This window comes from Salarias fasciatus, chromosome 19 (genome assembly GCF_902148845.1).
Source record: "Salarias fasciatus chromosome 19, fSalaFa1.1, whole genome shotgun sequence".
NCBI lineage: Eukaryota > Metazoa > Chordata > Actinopteri > Blenniiformes > Blenniidae > Salarias > Salarias fasciatus.
This window is the reverse complement of record NC_043763.1, coordinates 2,905,090-2,925,765: the sequence shown is the minus strand read 5'-3', so window position 1 is coordinate 2,925,765 and position 20,676 is coordinate 2,905,090. Positions and strand designations below refer to the sequence as shown.

The 20,676-nt window shown below is 51.8% G+C and overlaps 1 protein-coding gene across 3 annotated transcripts; it reads right to left on the bottom strand.

The window, feature by feature from the left end:
* Positions 1–2: 2 nt before the first annotated feature.
* On the bottom strand, positions 3–20,136 carry rtn1a (reticulon 1a). Of its 3 annotated transcripts, XM_030117669.1 has the most exons (9): positions 19,817–20,136; positions 10,766–11,503; positions 9,910–10,596; positions 2,323–2,530; positions 2,098–2,236; positions 1,955–2,024; positions 1,685–1,731; positions 1,532–1,590; positions 3–891 (listed from the first exon to the last, which is right to left on the bottom strand). In XM_030117669.1, exons 1-9 carry the CDS (start codon positions 20,028–20,030, stop codon positions 849–851), a joined length of 2,205 nt encoding a protein of 734 aa, XP_029973529.1. In that variant the 5' UTR covers positions 20,031–20,136; the 3' UTR covers positions 3–848. The 3 variants fall into 3 exon arrangements, with proteins under 3 accessions (XP_029973529.1, XP_029973530.1, XP_029973531.1); XM_030117670.1 differs by lacking the exons at positions 9,910–10,596; positions 10,766–11,503; positions 19,817–20,136 and adding an exon at positions 7,481–7,842 and having other exon boundaries at positions 504–891; XM_030117671.1 differs by lacking the exons at positions 9,910–10,596; positions 10,766–11,503; positions 19,817–20,136 and adding an exon at positions 4,106–4,194 and having other exon boundaries at positions 504–891.
* Positions 20,137–20,676: the final 540 nt, after the last annotated feature.

Sequence of the window (20,676 nt, the reverse complement as noted above, 5' to 3'; positions counted from 1 at the left end):
AGTGTTTTACATCAAGGTACATTTATTTTTTTTTCTTACCCTTGTAATTAAATACATACTGTAAGTGCAAATAGTGAAAGAGTCCAGGGTCTAAAGAACTACAGAGTATAGTTGAACATAGTACAAAGTTGGACAGTTATTCAAACAAGCTAAATATCACCAGATACTCCTTGTCGTCATAGTAGTTGTACAACAGTACCTAAAACATGAGCGTGTGTATTGTTCCTCACGGTTATACAAAAGCAAAAACCCTACGATTACCACATCTAAGACGCATATTGTTAAATTATTTTGTGCTTGAAAACACCAAAGGAAATCATTTTGGGTATTTATATATATTGACATATACCGAGAGAAGCCCCATCTGCTAACTCAGAAACATGAAGCAGTATTTAACATTGGCAGCAGAGCACGTCTGTGGGCATTTAGCCTTTTTGTGCCAAACCGTACAGTTTGTGGTAAGCACTGCAAAGCAAAAAAAAAAAAAAAAAAAGAAACGTAGCGTGATTCTTCAAAACTGCACAAAAATATCAAATATCATTTACCCAAGGCTCGACTTCATGCACTTTTATCATAAGCAACACAAAAAAAGTCAAGTTTCTTTTTTTGTCTTGGAGTTGTGAACTTGTCTACCTAGAAACGGGATTATTTACGCACGTGTGACTGTGTGTGTGTGTTAGTGTTTAGACTGCTATAGACAAGGTGAAGGCTTCTCCAGTGGATGCTTTTTAGAGAACACCAAGATGACGTAGCACTACGGCCCACAGATGACCGCCAGGCTCCCGCACAGCGAGCCCGACTCCGAGCTGGACTGGACTGGACTGTCAGCCTCCCAGGGAGACGCGCCTCTACTCCTCCTTCCTCTTGGCCCCGGGGATCTTCGCCTGGATCCTGGACAGAGAAAACACACGGTAATGCCGCCGTCCGGAGATTCACTCTGCATTTAGTTCCGCTCCACGACGTTCAGCGATTGTGTCTTTTTATGGCTCTTCACGGACCTGGTGTGGGTTTTGCTAAAATTGGCAAACTGGCGGGGATTTGAAGCGGCTCGTAGTATCGGCTGGATTAAAAAAAGCAACGTGAGCCAGCTGCTCTTGAATTTTCTGAATAATGAATCTTGAGTTAGCCTCAGTCAATTGCACTGCCTCTCCTTTCATACGGAGGTATTTTTGATCATCTTGCCATAATTGGACAGGAAGAGAGGCGGGCATGCTGCGGCGTTGCCATGGTTACTAGTCAAAGCAAAGACCTGCTGCTTCAGAACGTCTGGATCGTCTTGTCGCCTTTGTTTCTTCCTTCCTCCTTTTAGCCCTTTCTTCTTTAAATCTGCCTTCACATTAATGCTGAATCGCCTTTTCCAGAGCCTCGCTGCTCTTCTTGCTCACAGGTGCACTTTTATTTGCAGATCAGTGAGCAGCTCCACAAAAGGCGCACGTGTGCCTCTCTCGACATTTTCGGATGTTTCTACTGAACGAATATGGAAAAACAAGCCGAGCGACGCCGCCGGTAACACAAACATTAAATCACTCACTTCCCCACCACCGAGTTGACCTGGGTCCGTATTAGTCCCACGTACTGATCAATCTGTGCCTGGAAACACAAGAAGAGACGTTTTAGAAGCTGGAGGAGGGTGTGTGTGTGTGTGTGTGTGTGTTTGCCAGCGCTGAGTTGTGGCGAGGCTCACCTGGTGTTTCTCGTAGACCACGGGCATGGTGAACATGGAGACCACGGCTGGAGACGGAGAGAGAGGGAAAGCCGGTTGAAACAGGAGCACGGCTCTTATCTAAGATAAACTGGACGAGTAAACAGTCGCTGTACAGTGAGAACTTTTTTCAGCACGCGCTGTACGTGTGGTTAATGCCACATGCGGGTTCTTGAAGCTCTGATGTGTGGTGCGATGCTTTTTAGCGACTGGAAGGAGGTAAATGGCGTGTCTGGTTGAGGGCGGCCTCACCTAGGATGAGCAGAGTCAGGCCGTTGAAGAGGGCGCCCACGTAGGTCAGGAGCCACATCAGAACAGCAAACTGCAACAGAGAGAGGCCGAGGCGTGAGGCAGCGATGGAGGGAGAGCGCCGGCGTTTACACCAGGAGACCTACCTTCAAGGAGTCCACCAGGTCTTGTACGAGGAAGAGCCTGCGCAGCTCCTTCATGCAGGTGTTGGAGTAGAGCAGGATTTTGTCGGCATATTTGCTAATCTGGTCCTGAGACAGAGCGATTTCCATCTCCAGGTAGGACCTGGGAACAAAGGAACAAAGAAGCGCACGCCACTGAGCGACGGCTGTCCACGTCTCCGTGAAAGCCGCCGGGTGTGCTGGACTCACTTGAAAGGATGGCCCTCATCGGTCTTCTGCACAGCCTGCAGCACAGACTTGTAGATCCTGAAGCTGATGGTGGCGGAGAGGGCTGCCAGGGCCAAGTAGGCGCCGACGCTGACCACGCTGAACTGGGTCAGGGAGAAGAGGAGCAGGAGCACGCTGCTGAACACGGCTCCCGACTGCTTCACATTCCTCCAGTAGAGCAGGTCGATCGCTGCGGGGGACAGAAGAGGGCGGGTTAAGGACCTGGGACCTCCGAACGGCGGCCTCGCTCCGCCGAGCCGTCCCGGGTTCCAAACTAGATCAGGCTGCTGCGAGCTACACACCACACATTTGGGTCAGATCACTGGAAGCTGTTCACAACGCGGCGTCCTCAGAGAGCTCCCGCTGTCACGTGATCCTGCGTTAACCCAGCTTCCTAACCCAGCTCTCATTAGGTTAGAGGGAGCTGTGGACCTGGAGGACTCGCTTTCTTCCCGTCGGTTACAGAGTGACCTTTATAGCAGATAATGGCCGACTCTCCAGCTGCAGACTCGCTTATCATCAGGGCCCACCTGCTCCTGTTCTCAAACGTATACAAACAGGTACATAGCGTCGGACGTACACCTGCGCCGCCGGGATCAATGATTGACTTGAAGCTGTGTGAAAGAAGCAGCAGCAGAAATAGAAGCGCTATCAGCAGTTTACAGATAGCGGTTCAATGTGACCCGGCCAGGAGGGCCGCTACCGGTCAGCGAGGAAGGATGACGACGCATCAGATCCTCGCCCCCGTACATCCTGCTGCTCGCTTATCCCAGCTTCCTCACATTCTTGAGACTTCTTTGGCCGCTGGGGCCTGTAATTTAAAGCCCCTGACTCAGACTCAGAAGAAGTGATAACTGAGGATTAGATCAGTGTAGCATTACAGCTGCGGCGGGCGACGCGGGCCTCCTCGCCTGGAAACTCTGCGCCCGTTTCCACCACCAGTGTTTTGGCGGCTCCAGTTCACCTCTGCTGAACCGGCCACCGCAGCAAAGAGTTTGCCGCGCGTCTGTTTACGCCAGCGGCAGGAAGTCCCTGCTGTCGCGCACACGGGCGAGCTGTGCGGCGCGTTGACGTAAAGTTTTGTTCCAGCGAGGAGGAAAGGACTGCTGCCGAGGTCTCCTGGGTATCTTTCTCCGAGCTGTCCGCCTGCCTGCCTGCTCTAATTTTAGCTGTGGAGCTGTGAGCAGCATAGTGATGACGGCCATCTTTACTCTCCACTCAGAGGCATCCGTGGATGCCACCGGAGCGGGCTGAACCTGGATGGCGCCCCAGCGGCCGTCGTGACACAGTGGCTGTCCCACACCGAGACCTCCCGGGCCGCACGTCGCCACGTGTGTCATCTGTTGGCTCTTCTCGGCCGTCAGCGCTGACTGACAGCACCCGCCTTCCCGCCAGCGTCAAGTCAAAGCGCCAGTGTGAGCAGGAACCATGTGCCACAGCTGCTGTGCACGCAGAAGCCATTGTTACTGGAAGCACTGACGAGCTCTGCATGTGGCTGCTCTTTTCAATGGAGATGTGTGCGCGCCCACACACACACACACACACACACACACACACGCACGCACACACACAGAGGCACAGGTAGCACAGACAGACAGGCAGCAGCTGGAACAGCACGCGCACACACACACACACACACATGAACGGCGGCCAGCCCAGGTTGGGACACAGGTGTTGACAGGCGGCGGCGAGCGCGCCTCGTGATGTGGCGCTCAGACGGCACGTAGACTGAAAAGCTGTGGCTGCGGCAGAAGCGTGTACTGACCTGCGGCTCCCATGGCTGAACAGGGAAAGAGGCAGCTGCTTTATCCACGGACAAAAGGAGAGCAGTGAAGGGGGAGCCCCCCCCCACCTCCTTTGTACGGGAAGGGAGGGGCTTCAGCCACAACCAGCAAATCAGCACAGGCCCTGAGCACTGGAGGAGGGAGGGAGGGAGGGGGGGGGCGCCGGGACGTGTACGGGTGCGGTTGCCAAAGAGCCACATTGCAATCCAGTGCACACACACTGTAACACACATGTGAACACTCTCTCTCTGTCTGAGCTCTTTTATGCTCCGGCTTTAAGAAACGGCCCACGTGAGCCAGAAAACATAAATAGCAGTCAGAAGGGGGGGGGGGGGGGGGGTAGAAAAACCCGGCACTGAGGATATAAAGGCTGCGCGGTCTGACTCGGAGCCCGGTGTAGACGGCTAATAAACCGCGAGGACGGCGCCGTTAAAAATGATCTGCGGAGCACCTGCCTGATGCAGTTACCATAGTTACCATGCTCCATTTTCTCCCCACCGCTCGCTGAGAGGATGGGAGGCGCCGGGAGGCGAGAGACGGCTCCTCTGGGAGCAGGGAGAGATTTCAATCTGGGGAATCGGCGGCACATAATGTGTGTCTGGACCCCGAAACACGAAGGCAGCCACTCCCTTCATTGTGCAGCACAAAGGGATAACAGTGGGCTCAACACGAGGCCCGCCACACCTCAAAGCTGCCACAAAAACAAAGGAAATGCCCCTACAGTCATTTAACAGTCACGTTAGAAACAGACTGAAATGTAACTGGTGAGAATAAGACTGGCTTCGCAGCTTGCTCCTGATTGGTGGAGGGGCATTTCAATTCTCCTCATTACGTAATCTTACATCCAGCCAAGTATTCATATTCAAGACCGGACAGACGGCAAGTGTTGACAACACAGAAAGTCAGCAACACAGACGAGGCCTTTTCTTCAGCCTGCGGGACTGAAATGTGAAGGCTGGACGATGAATCAGTGCAGAGGACGAGAAAGAGCAAGTCTCTCCTCTGGTATTCAGCACACCAACAGTGCAGAAAAAAAAGAAGAAGAAGAGCAAATGATTAACACGAGCGACAATAATATGATTCCCCATCCCCCTTTTCAGTTGTGGAACTAGTTTAGCCTGACCTCATTAAATCACTGAAGACATCCTTGTGGCCTGAAACCAGCCAAGAGCCAGACTGAGGAGACATGCAAAGAGACACGAGCTGCCAGCAGTCGCTCACAGTCGGGACACGTTCAGCTGGCCGAGCCCGACACGCAAAGTTCAGGACGCAAACTTCATATCTGGGTCTGACTTCAGCACAGCGCCGTATCAGAAGGAGAGCTGAGATGTTAAACTAAACATTAAACCCCAAAACCCAGAAATGGATCCGAGGTTTTCTCAGTGTGAGACCAGAGGGCCAACCACTGCACCACATATATCTTCACGAAAATGACCTGAGGGAATCGTGGACAGATGTCAAGTGAGAAAATCAACTCCGACGCCACTGAATCTTGATTTTAGTCGAACACTATTCAACTTCAGTCTCTCCTGTGAAGTGTTTCCGAAGCAAAGCCTCATGTTGCTCTCTCGTGGAGCGAACTGCTCTGACATAGGTTGGACTAAGGCGTCCATCTGTTGCACTCCGGAGCATCGCCCGTCCAGGCTGTGCCGGTCACCGTGACTCCAGCCACACACTGATGACACTCGCGCTTTGGTTTGTGTGAAACGAGACGGTGGGACTGTTTGGATCCAACAGTCCGCGCCTGTTAATGTTCGATGTGACAAGTTTACCAAGCGATAAAACAAAACTATAAACAGTACTGAGACAAACGTGGCTTGTTGGTTCCATCGTGGCCGACCTGTATCCTGTACTGGGACTGTGAAGGGCTGCTCGGCCGCAGCCGTCGGATACTGTTGTGTTTGGCGGCTTCCTGCTGGACTCCCAAATGGACCCGGAGCTCCCCTGAGGTGGAGCGGCTTCACCACGGGGCATTGCACGCAGATGTGCTGCTCATCTGGACTTCAGTTTGCAAAAAGCAGCTACTTTTCTGATGGCGACGCCAACATTTTCCTCTGTGTGTCGTTGGGTAGAGCCTTGCTGCCATCGGCTCCAATGACGGCCTGAATAATAGATTTTGATGTGTCCTCGGGAGGAAAGAAACATTTCTACTTTTGGAGTTTAAAGAAGAAAAAACTAACTCACTCGTGTGTCATCCTGTAAGTTTCTTTTAAGTAAATTATGCAATCGTGACTGAAGTGTGCGTCACGTTTTCAGGGTAGTTTAGTGACAGTGAGTCAGAAATGCAATAATGACAATGACTAAACAAATCTGCCTCCAGTTTCAGGAGCTCAGCAGCTCAGTTTCTGACTGCGTCCGCTTCGTTCCACGTGTTCCCGCGCCGGCCGATCGCATTGCAGCGTCTCAAACGTCGTTACGGGTCGAATTCGATCGGCAGTGACTCAGCAGAATCCCGGCGAACAGGATGCTGGGTCCTCGGCGTGCGCGGCGAGCTTCAGCTGCAGCCCTGCTGTCTGTTGTGATACCGAGAACAGACGGTTCTTCTCGGCCTGATCCTCGCGTGACGGTAGACCCGCGGAAGTGGAGGAGGAAGCGGCGCCATTTTCTCCGCCGGCCCCCCGTCCCCGAGAAGCAGAGTGCCGGAGGGCGCTGCTCTCTGGCCCGGCCTCCGCAAGGTGCCATGGCAGCCGAGGAGATGGAGCTGATGTAATGGGGATGGGTGTGCCCTGGTTACCATGGAGACGGTCCGTCGGTGCCGTCCGTTTGATGACCGACTGCCTCGTTACACACACCAAAAAAAAACACATACGACATCTAAAAGCACCTAAATGTGTGTGTGTGTGTGTGTGTGTGTGTGTGTGTGTGTGTGTGTGTGGGCGGGCAGGTTGGGGTGGGGATGTGATAACAGTGACACGCCTCGGTCCGTAACGCTGCTGTCTATATTATCATGCACCCAAACAGATGGCTCCCAGCATGCTGCTGTGGACAGACTTATTTTCCAGAACACCCACCAGCCTCTCATCCCTCCTCTCCATCTTTTTTTTTTTTTCTTCTTTTTCCTCCTACCTCATACACACACACACACACACACACACACACACACACACACGAAGCACAGAGCCTCGGCGGTAAGGGTGTGTCCAAATGAAAGCACACACATGAACAGAAATGTTTTCCGAAAACAAAGCGTGCACATTCACCCGCTCCGGACCGAACGCCGACGCTGTCATGAATATTTGAGCTACATGCAGCAGGAATAACATCGCTCACAGCCACCAAACACACACACACACACACACACATACACACACACACACGGAGGATGGATGAGGACGTGCGAGTAAAGGCGTCGGTACCCTGGCCCTTCCAGCTGCTCCAGGAGCTCTCCTTCTTGCTCACGTCTGCCGTGGCCTGCATGCTGGTGATCAGTGATCGTCCCTGTTCTTGCTCTCTCTCTCTTTCTCCTTCTGTGCACGCTCCGTTTTCTTCTTTTGTCTGCCTCTTCGGTGAGCACCGACTCACTCACTCATCCCAGAAAGGCATGAATGGTCAGGAGGAAGAAGAAGAAGGAAAAAAAAAAAGAGAGAGGATGCGGGAGAGAGGCTGAGATGACGGAGAGGGAGGAGAAGGAGGAGAGGGAGGGAGGAGAAGGTTTCCAAGGTGCTGCCGGCGCGCGGAGCACAAAGACTGATGCCGCGGAGCGAGGCTGGCTGGAATAGAAGCAGCGAGCGGGGAAAGTGCGTATGTGTGTGCGTGCTGGGGGAGGGGGCAGCGCAGGGCGGGGGGGCGCGTTGTAAACACCACATCGCAGTTTGTGCTGCAACAAACCGACCGTGCAGCCACTCAGAGCCCTGGGGGGGGGGGGGGGGGGTTCGGGGCTAGGTGGCCGTCTGCACTGACGGAGGAGGGTTGTTTTCAGAGTCGGGGTCCGAGTGAAGGCAGGGCGAGCCCTCATCGGCTGAAGATGGATGCACCGTCATGTGGTTTCCAGCAAGTCACACTCACTTCTCTCATTGGCTGCTGTTGTTTTTTTTATATACAGTGTTGTGATATGTGCTATAAATATTGAGCGCAGCCACAAGCGGTTTGATTTATAGTCTGATGTCATGCTGCACGCCGTCCACACGTTAATGCGGCGCTGGGCTCTGTGGTTTGTGCTCTGCAGGTAAAGCCGCTTCGCGTCGTCGCCCCCCCCCCGAGACCGAAGCGGCGGCTTCCGCTGCGACTCGCCGCTGATCGAAGAGGCAAAGTGCCTGTCGTCAATAATTGATGGGGAGGGAGACGGTACACTCGCCCCCTGCTTGTTCCTTATGATTCCCTCCTCTCAACACATTGATGATGCAGATGGAGCGGTGGGGGGGGGAAGCACAGTCACCCCCCCCGACGGTCTGAGCTCAGGACATTTTCCTGTCCTCCCCCCTGCAGACACCTTCTGCTGCGCCCCTCCCTCCCATGCCATCCCCGCTGAAGAGGGGAGGAAAACGCTCCCTCTGAACCGGGCTGAATATGCTCCCCCATCACTGTTGCTATGGCAACTGCTGTAGAAGTGCATCATGAAAACAATATGAGCTCCTCCTCAGCACAGCAGGTGCACTGCGACCTCTAGTGGTGGAGAGAAAACTGCATGTGACCTGTTTTTTTTTTTGTTTTTTTTTCTCTCTCACAGCATTTCCAGAACCTTCTCCCAGTCTGAGTAAACAGAACAAGGCATACGGTCATGTCGATTTACATTTCAGTGTGTACCTACACGCCCGGTTCCGCCTGAGCGTCACGGTTACACAACTGGCTTTGAGAAATGTGAGCGAGAACCACAGAGGAGCAAACACAAACACGTATACATTTAGGAGGGATGTCCTTCATAACAAAAGGCTGAAAAGCTCTGAAATAGCAGCTTGTCCCACTTTTGGCAGCATAGGATTATGTAAACAGAGCGAACGGTGAAAATAAGTACAGCAGCTTAGACAGTATTAACTGTGATGGTCTGATCGATGTGATGTCTGAATGTGGAGAATGACGCAGGATAAAGACTCTCAGTGTTTACAGCCCTTTGCTTCCACATTCTCATGTTAGCAGGTGAGACTCCAGAGCTGACAGACATGCTGTGAACGTGAATGGGTTCGTCTCCGCTCTGTTTTCTTTCCTCAAACAAACCACCAGGGGGAAGTAGATCTGAGGCTAGCACAGCAACCAACTCGTCCCACCCACTCCCCCAGCACAGGAACATCCCTTCTTTCTCAGCAATGCTTTTCTTGGTTCCCGGCCTTGTCAACAAAGCCTCGCTGAGGCGCAGCGTGCAGCCGGCTGACGGGAGGTAAACACTCATCACAAACAAGCAAACGAGCTGCAGATTAGTTCCACGCTGCTGATGATCAATTAGCACAGATTCACCACAGTTTGTCTTTTCATGTGTTAAAGCTGTGGCTGTAAAACCTGTGCAACACCGGAGAGGAAGCTCTGACCAACCAGAAAGTGAACTCTAACAGCTCATCAGTCACCGGGATCTGACTGCAACCTTTATGACCAAAAGACTCGTTTCCAGGATTTACCACTTCATAGAGTTTGTCTGGAACCGCAAAACATGTTAATTATCTGAGATTAAGTTAAATGAAGACATGCAAAACAGCTACTCGTACAAAAACTGAGCCTGAATATATAAAGTATGAATAGGTACAATTTAGACAGATTTTATTGCAATGAACCTTTTACTTTTTTTTGTTAATCATTTTCTCTGTTTTGTAAATCCTTCAGCACCCATAACAATCTTGTAACTAACACTCAGACCAACCTTTTTGCTTATCGAAGCCCTCCAGGAACATGGACGCCGGGGGTTTCCCCGGGTCTCGCTTGCCGTCGCTGCTGAACTTGAGCACGTCGTCCTGTGGGCTTTTCTCCGCCCGCACCTCGGGAGGGACGGCGGCGGTCGGGGGCTTGGGCTTGCTGGGCCGATCCTCCTCCGTTTTCACCGGCTCCTTGACCTTCTCTGGGATCAGCGGCTGGACCGGCGCCACTGCGGGGGCGGCTCGGGGAGGGGCGGTGCTGGGAAGCAGGGGGGACGGCGGGCTGACTCCCTGCTTGGGGCCGCCGAAGCCCTGCTCTCTCTTGGGGCTTTCTTCAGACGCAGACTCGATGAAGAGGTCGCTGTCGAGCTCGGCCTCCCTCTCCTCTCTCAGGATGCTGTAGGCTGTGGGGGGGGCGTGGCCGCCGGCGAGGCCAAAACCGCCCTTCGCCGCCGGGGGATTGTCAAAGGGGTTGTTGGGCTGGCTGACGGTGCCCTTGCTTTTCGGCGGCGGGGCGAACGGGTTGCTGCCGGCCTTGCTGGGCTCCTCTGACACCAGCTCGATCTCAGAGTCTCCGGACTCTGCGCTGCTGCCGTCGTGCTCCCTGCCGCCGGCCTTGGCGCCCGCCTTGCTTTTGGAAGCCGTGGTCTGAACCGGCTCAGCCTTGAATATGTCGTGTGAAGAGAAATCTTTTCCTGCGCAGGGAGACATGAAGAGTTCCAGTTTTAGATAAAAAACACTCTTTATCTGAGGGATTAAAATGTTTCTAGATCACAATATGATGACACTGTACTGTTTATCTGTGGAGGGAGGGAGGGAGGGGCGGATGTGTGTGTGCTGTCTGAGAGTGTGTGAGTTTCTTACGTGTTGGCGAAGCGTTGGGCGTGGACGCTGGGCTCTCGTCCTCCGGCTCCGACAGCGTCACCGTGGGGACGCCCTGCAGGCCCACGCTCAGGACGTTCTCGCGCTCCGAACCGGAGCCCGGAGACATCTGCTGCTGCTGCGGCGGCGGCGGCGGTCCGGCCGGGGCGGCGGCGGGCTTGGACTCGGTCAGGGTGATCTTCACCGGGCTGGCGGTCTGCGGGGTGCCGCCCAGGTTCCGGTAGGACCGGTAGTCCGTCAGCTCCTCGTCAGACGGCTCCTCCACGTACGGGAAGGAGTGGGACCCGAGCGCCGGGCCCAGGTTCTCCTCCTCCTCCTCCTCCTCCTCCTCCTCCTCTTCATCGTGTCTTCCTGGGGTCTTGTCGATGTAGCTGCCCAGCGCCGAGCCTTTGTCCAGCAGGCTGTGGAGAGGCCCCTGCTTCTCATCCCCGTGGCTGATATCCATGTAGTTATAGGATTCTGTCTTATCGGAGCCCAGCAGAGACTTGGGCATGTCGTCGGCGAAGTTAGAAGTCATCTTGGCGCTGGAGCTGAAGCTGTACGAGTCGCTGGAGAAGTGATCCAGGCCGGAGGAGCCGGAGGAGTAGTTTGAGGGCTTCAGGTCGTCTGACAGGTACGAGGCTTCCCGGCCCGAGGCGAAGCTCTGATTGGACAGCAGGGACGTGTAGACGTCGCCGTCGTCGTTCATCGGCTTCCTGAACATGCCCGATATGGCATCATCTACAGAAAAAGAAGAGGGACGTCAGACGGTGGAGAAGAAAACATGGCGGCGCTGCGTGCCAGTCACACGGCGCCGTCCAACCTGCCCGTCTGTGATGAATGGAAACATCCAGCGAGTCAGCGCTGCCAGAGAGGGGCCGAGGCTGTGCCGATCAGCGGGGATGCAGCAACAGAGGGTACTTGTATCCGCCGGGGGACAAAGGGGGATTGTTCAGACCCACAGAAAATGCAGAGCCACAACCAGGGTCTGTTCTGAATCCTGCGAGCAGGGAGCCGCCTGCAGTTCCATCCCTGCATCACTAATCCACATAAAACCCACACGTCGCTCACACCGGACAGGTTTAATACCTGCAGCCGTCAGATTCGGGTTCACACAGGCTGTGAGATTTCACACAACATCCCACTGAATTATTTGTCACTGTGCTGAGGAAAAATGTTTAAAATGCACATCTTTCATTCAAACCACAGAGTGTGATGATAGCTGGATACACATCCAGATAGTAGTCAAGGTCACGTTAAGTATTTATGTTTGTTGACGGTATTTTCGGCTTCTGCGTTGTGTTCATAAATGAACACAAATAAAGAGAGATTATCACCGCGTTGGAACACAAACACTGGCTGGGATTAGTGCTGCTTCCTGTTGTGCTGTGTACGACACGAGCTCCTCCTCCCGCTGCTCTCAGGGCAGCGGTGCGGCTATAAATAGAGTCCAGCTGCTGGGCTGGATGAAGGGGACGGAGCCGGTTTCAAACAGCAGCCCGAGGGCCGGCTCTGGAGGATGCGGGCCGACGGACGGACGGGAGACCCTGCAGGTCAGGACGCGGCGTCCCGTCCCGTCCCGTCCCGTCCCGCCCTCCGCTTCCTCCCAAAAGCCTGGCCGCCCTTCCCTCCCTCCTGTCCGCCTTCCTCGGTCATTAACAATACATCATACCGCAGTACGGTGACATGGAGGCTCCACGCCCATGTGAGAAGGGGCGTGGTCGGTGACCCGACAGAAGAACGGCAACGCAGACCGAGACGTTCAGGAGACACTGCCCCGTTTATCATGCAGAACCTGGAATGTCCCAGAGAGCCCAGAATACTCTATTACTGTAGAGAATGACCTGAGTGACCGCTGCCGTGTGACGGCCTGTAAAACACTCATCTCTCATCTCTTTAGACAATGCGAGGCTGCTGGGTTATCAGTATTGTTCTCAAACAGGGTCACATTATGGAACAATTTAGGCGTCAAAACAAGCAAATTCACATGAGAGCATGTTGGTCAAATAAAAGAAAAATAAAGCAATCGGTGCATCGTGTGGTCATGGTAGGAATACAAGAATATATCATTGTTTGTCTGATGTATGTGAATTGTGGGATAAAAGTGTCAGATTATATAAATATACTTCCCTCTGCTCCTTTTCATTCATAACTTTGGGAATTTGTTTTTTCATGTTGTTTCGAAGTGATTTATGTTTCTTTTCTTTTGTCAATGAAATGAAAAAAATAATAGAAAAACAAAACAAGTGTAAGAAATGCCGGTAGTTGAAGCTCAATTTTTAGAACATTTCAAATGTGGTAAATGGAAGTCTATTGAACAATCTATCAAGTATTTCTTCATGAGAACTTAGAGTAATCAATGAATTCCTCAAAAGGAGCTTAAAATACAGATGTGTAAGGAGCTCTGTGGTCATTTTAATCCTCATCTTTGGCCATACCACCTTAAAGCAGCTCAGAAGGGTCGGACCTGCTGAGAAACAGCCGTTACGGTAAACTTCTTCACACATTTGTTCGATCAGACCTAAGCAGAAGGCTGTTATGTTTTCATTCATTTCATCATTAAAGTAACGGATGTTTTTTAGATAATACTGTGGTATTTGGTTGCATTTGAAGTCATCTTTAATCTCTGTCTTTGCTGGCAGCTTTATTACACTCAGATATTCTGGGATCATATAAAATAAATATAAACGTCAGAACAGCATCGCGTCTTTTCCACCCACAACAACCTGGAGTGTGAGAGCTGGTTTTTAGTCATCTACTGATTAAAGTCTAGATATTTTCTCTTTGTGAAGCTCCGGTTTTACATTGAAGTTGAATTTGAGTTATACTTAACATAAGTATAAGTAGTGTAAAATATTTCATTGTAGGCTTTTTCTAATTTTTGTAGAACAGTTTATTTCAGGATGTTGGGGAACTTGTGAGAAGCTGATCTGAATTTGTGTCTTTAGTGATTAAGAGATAACATTTTGCTATATAACTGATTTTTCTGTCCATGCAGAAGAGGAATACTTTGAATAAACATGTCGTAGAGTTGTTTTTGAAAGTCAAAGTGTGGCGCCTCCGCAGGTCGATCGATATCTGGACTGACCCGGATCTGTGCGAGCGACGGCCGCTGAGCCGCCGCTCTCTGACATGAATGCCCTTGATGTGCTGCTAAAGTGAATGTGTAATCCTCTTAGTGCTCTACCGTGGTGTAGGTCCCGTCGGCCGCCATCGCCCCGGCAACGCCGTGGTAATCTAACGCTCACTGATTCACCGGACACATAAATACTGTGCCGTGGGAAGCACTCAGGGCCGCCACGGACCGTGAGGAGAGGTGATGTGTGGCGCTGCGAGCCGCCAGTAATCCTGTCGACCCTCCTCCTCCTCCTCCCGGCTCGCAGGAGCACACCAGCGGTTGCATAAGGCATCTGCAGCCGTCAGGAAGGCTGGATGCCCGTGGAGGGTGGTGGAGGGGCGAGCGCTCTGAGCAGCTGCTTGGCCAACGTGGTGGAGATTGAGGGCAATTTGTGAGTCTGCTGATAGACGCTCAGCGCCCAGACGCCGGGAGAAACTAAAGCCCCACGAGGCGGAAACGAGCGCCGCGCCGCAGTCCGACGGGATTGGACGTGACAAATGGAAGAAATTCTCACAGAACGCGATCGTGTCAGTGAAAGGGTGGTGCCGTCCTGGTGCATGTGTTGTGAAGGGGCAGTCCTTTTGTTGTCCTCTGTGCAGCCGGTGCAGCTCTGAGCCTAATGCGGCCTGACGGTCTGTGCCACGCCGAGGCATGGGCTCCTAATTATCGGGCAACGGACGAAAACATGCGCGCACAGATCATATCAGAACGGCCGCAGTTGCAAAATGAATACATTAGGTCTGGGGTGGGGGGGGGGGAAGGTTTCCTGAGCAGCTGGCTCGGCAGGGCTCTTCTCCTTGAGGAGACTGTCCCGCTGCTGGGACTCGATGTGGAATAAAGTCAGGAAGCCATGAATAATACAGAGAGACTAAAGGCTGGCTGAGGAGACGCAGGGAGAAAGTCATCCTTCTCCTCACCAACCATGAGTTCACGTCTCAGGAGCGCTGTACGTCCGTCACACACCCTCATTAGGCTTCTCCTCGGAGCATCTGAGACCAATCCATTAGTCTGACCGTGACCCCTCACCGGCGGTGTTTCCTTTCTCGCTACGTGACCCCGCAAAGCTCTTCTTTCAGAGCCATCTGCACATCTACAGTCAAAGAATATACATCAGATCGCTCTTTTTACGGGAACCACAGACTTCTCTCATTGTGATGAGCGAAAACGCAAACTGACACCCAAATCCCTAAATAATTACATTTTAACAGGGAATGTTCAGTTCTATCAGATGTGGACGACAGGTCTGAACTCGTCTGATGCTTCGGCGTTCCGGCCTTTAAAGGCTTGGGTTATGACATCTGTGCTTTTAGCATATTGATCATCGTGAACAAATGCATCGATGCCAGTCACTTACTATTGAATGTCGGTAAAGGAGAGGACAATGGAAAGAAAGCCACAAAGACAGGTGCTACAGCGAGACGGGCCGCATCAGGAAGTGAGGGAAGGGGTCGATAGCACAACAGCTGGAGGATTCAAGTGCTCTGCTGCATTGATCCGGGACAACGAGGACGCGCAATTACCGCTCCAAATACTGGAGAATCTCCCAATTCTTTAAAAAAGAAATAAAAGAGCGAGTGAAGGCCACACAGGACAAATGTTATTGTTCCAGGAGTGCTGGAAACACAAACCCAGTTTGAATGGAAGCCGGCCTGTCCCCATTCACTGACGGCAGCAGAGCTGCGTACAGTACCTGACTGCGACTGTATTGATTGTATTTTCCCCCGCCTCGGGAAAGCTTTATGGATGAATGGAGGGGATGTGGGAGGATGCAGACTGAGTGTCTGCGAGCTGACCGCGCCGGGCCAGAGCTGTCGCTTTAATGTGACTTTGAACTGCCAGTTCGCCGATATGCTGTGACGAGCAAACGTGGCATCAAAGGGTGCAGGAAGGATAACACACACACACACACACACACACACACACACACACACATACACACACACACACACACACAGAATGAAAAGTTTTTGCAGGAGTGGAGCAGATTATTATGCTTCTGTATCAGGTATTATTAAATCATTGGAGCTAAGTCGCTTCATTAAGTTAATGTTTCATTTGTGTGATTTTTCCACTTTGCATTTCTCCTGCAGGCCGCGGTCCTGGACCTTGTCTCTCGTGGGCCAGTTGAAGCCCACAGGCCGTATGTTTGGCACCACCGCCCTGATCCCTCGGGTAGTTTGAAGTGCAGAGATTAGTGTGTGCATGCAAAGTGCAGGCGGTGCGGCGGCCAACGTGGCATCATGTTTCTCCTGCCGGCTTCTGACTGCTTCCTGCGTACATGGGATCAAAACGCATTCAGAAAGGAGGATTTGTCGATAAGAGAGTGGCGGTGATGTTTGGATACTGTCCCACGGTGCGGAGCTCTCTGGTCTGGGCCCGTCGCGTCTGTCTGAGCTCCACGCCGGAGCATTAGATAATTGGTGATGAAGATGGATGAGATGATAAACCTGTCACAGACCAGCTCGCCTGTTTGACATGCAGACGCCGACACACAGCGGGAAGCTGCCGACCGCCGAGTGCTTCAGTCAGAGGAAAATACTAAATTATATCTCTGACAGAAAGTGCGATTTGTTGGCGCTGCAGGTTTTTTCCCTGACAGTTTGGCCATTTGAACTGTCGGCCCTCTCATCACAGCCTCGCCTGGCTCGCCATTAAGCTCCTCTCCTCCTCCTCCTCCTCCTCCCACCCCCTGAATTATCTCACATCTTTATCATCCAGTCTGAAAGGACCTCGCACTGTTTGCATCCCCCCGGGGGCCGCTGGGTAGGGGGTGGGGGGTGGGGGGGCAGGAACACAGCGCTGCCCTGCCAAAGGCAGAAATGCACTGTGCCGCCTGACGTCGTCCGGTGCAGCCCGCTAAGTGCCTTCTCTATCTGAAGGATATGGAAGCGGCCCAGCCAGACATATGCTGTCTCATCCCCGTCACGGATGATAAACGGAGGGAGAGCGGGCCTGCGCTCTAATCCAGCTATCAGCCAGTAGATTGTGCGAGAAGGTTTCTCATGATGATGCAGGTTGTCGGAGTGCGCGGCGTGATTCACCGGCGGGAGCTATAAAAAGGAAGCTGGGATGCCGAAGACGCGGCCTCTCTGATTGTGTACAATATGCACCGAGTTGTTTTCGTCTTTGGCAGAGCGAGAGCAGGAGGAGAGCGATCACACGCCATCTGCTGAAGACAGACTCTCCACTGGATCTCCACCGCTCTCCCTCTCTCCCTCCACAGCCACTTTCACAGGACGGGAAACTTCTGAGAAGCGATACTGTACTGCGATATCCAGATAAAGTTCAGGCCGGTGGTAACTTAATAGGGCTGAGATCAGCGTTATTGGGGCCCTGAGGGCAGATCGGTGGAGAGAACAAGATTTAGAACAGGCGTGGATCGATTACCAACAGAGGCAACTCCAGACATCTTGAGGAGATACAGTTTCACACTTCAGTCCGACCAACACCAAACGCTTTTCAGGCCTCAGTCAAACAGAATTAACTTCTCTACATGCAGCCTGGGTTCCTCTGGGTACTGCAGTTTCCTCCCACAGCCCAAAAACATGCAAACGGGGTCCAAACTGACTCTAAAGTGGCCCTCGGTGTGTGTTTGTCCAGTGATGGGCTGCAGATCTGTTCAGGGTGTTTCCTGATTGGCTATGTTGTCAATTTATTTCAGTTTTAGGATTTCGTACTCAAAAATAACAGTGCTCTTTCTCTTTTTGGAGCCAATTTTAATCAGTGCAGTGGGACTCCTGATTGGCCACAGTGCTTAGAAACATTTATTGCAGCTCAGTCTTCTGATATATTAATTGTAAAATGTTGACATGGTGACGATGTTAACTTTGCGATACCAAACAGTGGAGGAAAGTGTGAGTGAAGTGTTGCGGAAGCAGGCGCTGGCGGCCCGAGCGCGCTTGACAAAGATCAGAAGGGACTGTATCATGTGTGGTTGGGAGGGAAGCGTCCGCTCGGCCCTGCTCCGAGTGATGAGATCCGCACTGTTCCCACCAAGAACAGGAGTGACAGAGCGGATTATTTCTCCGGCGCGGCCGTAACAGACAGCTATTCTTTTTTTTTTTTTTTTTTTTTAAGGAAGCAGACAAAGTGTGTTTGTCTGCGTGCACCTACACACACATCCGAGCGTGTCTGGCACTGCGAGAGGAGAGCATGTGCTCTGTTTACTGCGACGCTCAGCTCTGACTTCCTGCTCACGGCTCCAGGGCGCATGAAGACTTTCTGCGTGAGGATCGGTTCTGAAATGTAAAAGTTTAAAATCGGGTGCTGTTGATGTGAAGGAGCCGCCGACATGAGAGGCCCGAGCAGCACAGAGAGGCAACCGGGCAGATTTTTTTTTTCTAAAGCTTAATCTCATGAATTTTTCAGTGAGTTGGTGAATAAAGTGCAGGGCTCTAGTTTTGCTCACCAAGCGAATAGTGAGTCCTGTTTCTTGCGGATTAAAAATAGCAGCGTGAGCAGAGCCGTGCTGAAGAAAGTGACGGGCTCAGGACTGTAAGGTCTGAATTATCCCCCCTCAAAACAACAAACCAAAAAAACACATAGCCGGGAGTGCTTCAGCCTCTAATCTGTTTGTCATCCCGCCACTCCCACTGTGGCATGAGGCAGGTTTTTACTCCACTTATGGTCCGACGTGTGGGAGCTGGTAAAGCCTTTAAATCAGAGGACGTTCGCGGGTCGTATAAAGTTCAACGGGCTATTTATTAATGCAGCATATATTATATCTGAAGCCTTCCTGTAAATTGAATTCTCATCAGCAAACAACTGGACGAGGAAAGCAGCTGGACGCTTCATAACTAGAGGCTGAATGTTTACTGGGCTCCAGGAAATTCCCAGTCATTGTTATTCTGCGCGATAAACACAAACATTTCTCAGCCGGTCCATTAATAGATGACTATTAAAGCTCTCAGAGGCTCCATTGATGGGCTTGTGCAGCTCCATCTGTGTACTGTTAGCGTTCTGTGTATGGACTCCTGGAGTGCTCCGCCTTCCAGATCCACGTTAACGCTGTGTTCCTGGACGCTCCGTCACCGCTGCCTCCACCTGGGACGAGCTGCCGCTGCTCTGCCCTCTGTAAGCTGTTGCTGCTGTATGTTGTGCAGCATAAACAATCGAGCTTATTTTGTCCAGTATTACATGACTTATTCAATAAATAGTAGCAGTGCTTTTTCTCTTGTTGGAAGCAGTTTTACCCAGACACAACTGGAGCCTTTCTGTTTTTCTTTTTGGTTCACAGTGTTTCAGGAGTGGAGCACATTGTTAACGTTGATGTTTTCCGTCATTTCTCCCCGTGTTTTGTGCTTTTGTGCTGTCTCCTCTGACTTCTGGCCTGTTGCCATCCGGTATGATGTAATGTTGAAATAATCAAGTGTAACAGGAGCCACTGTCAGCACAGCCTGCTGCATTAGGGCTTCATCTGACTGACCCCATACACTGACATTAATGCACCGTGCATGGACAGACCGCCAGTCTTTACCAACATATTGATGTGACCATAATAACTTTGCAGTATGCAATTTTGTCAGTATCTGATTTAAATGTCTGATGCACATCCTGACTTGGGGGAAATCGTTTCTTCTGAGTCACTTCATTATTATTATTATAATCATGACTTCATTTAACATGTAGTTTGTTCAGTTAATATATGGACTGATTCAGTTTGAACCATCCTCCTGAGGAACTTTATGTTTGGCAGCTTTGTTTTTGTGTTTTGAAGCAGATAAGTTTGCACTGTGCAGACAGACACACGCACGCACACACACACACGCACACACAGACAGGCCGTCTGTCGTAACCATAAATCTGATAAACAGAGCGGGCAGTCGCGCGCCGGACTTACACCTCAAATACAATGTTTTACGCGCTCATTAATCAGGGGAATCAAACCAAATGTTGTTGCAAAGTGCACATCGGGATTAGACGAGTGTGACTTTTACCTGTAGAAGCAGTTTCCATAGCAACCGGGGGCCTTTTCCCGTCGTCCTGGAAAGGATGGATGTGTTGATCCAGGTCGCCCGATGCGTCGCCGCCTCTCGGCTTCAGCTCGTCGAAGCGGGTCGGAGTACTTCCAAACAGGCCGTTCCTCTCGTAGTCGTCCCCGAACCACTTCCCCGCCTCCGAGCCGAGCTCGTCACCGGGCTGCGCGGACATGCTGTGCGTGCTGATGTCGGTCGGACAGAAGATGGACCAAAAAGCTACCGGGGGGCTCTTCTTCTGCTTCTTCTCCTGCTTCCTCTTCCTCCTCCTCCTCCTCTTCTGTGCCGGCGCAGCGCTGGAAATGAGCACCGTGCGCGCGAGAGGATGTGTGACACAGACGCGCACACACGATCTCTCTCTCTCTCTCTTGACACACACACACACACACGCACACACATACACACACTCAACAGTGCGGCTCCTGTCTGGGCTGGGTGGACGGATGGAGGAGCAGATCAGGGAGGTTTTATTTCAGCCTCAAACACGTCGAGATGTTTAATTTTTCTCCACATTTAAGCGATACTTAGTTTATTCCCTCCAAACAGGCGGAACACGATGCGCAATGGTTCCAGAGGCCTCGCACAAGTGCGCAATGAAGATGCGCAATTTTCTCGAATTGAGAAAGAAATGTTAGTATGAGGCTTTTGCGAAGTAGTGGAAACTGCGTGTGCACTCTTACATGTGAGAAAATGGACAAACTGCGTTGATATTTCAGGGTTTTGGAGGAGGTCATACTGTTTATCTTACTGCGTGGCGCCCTCGTGTGGCCGCTTACAGAATTGACCGGCAGTGGTACACAGATCAGACAAGAAACTAATTT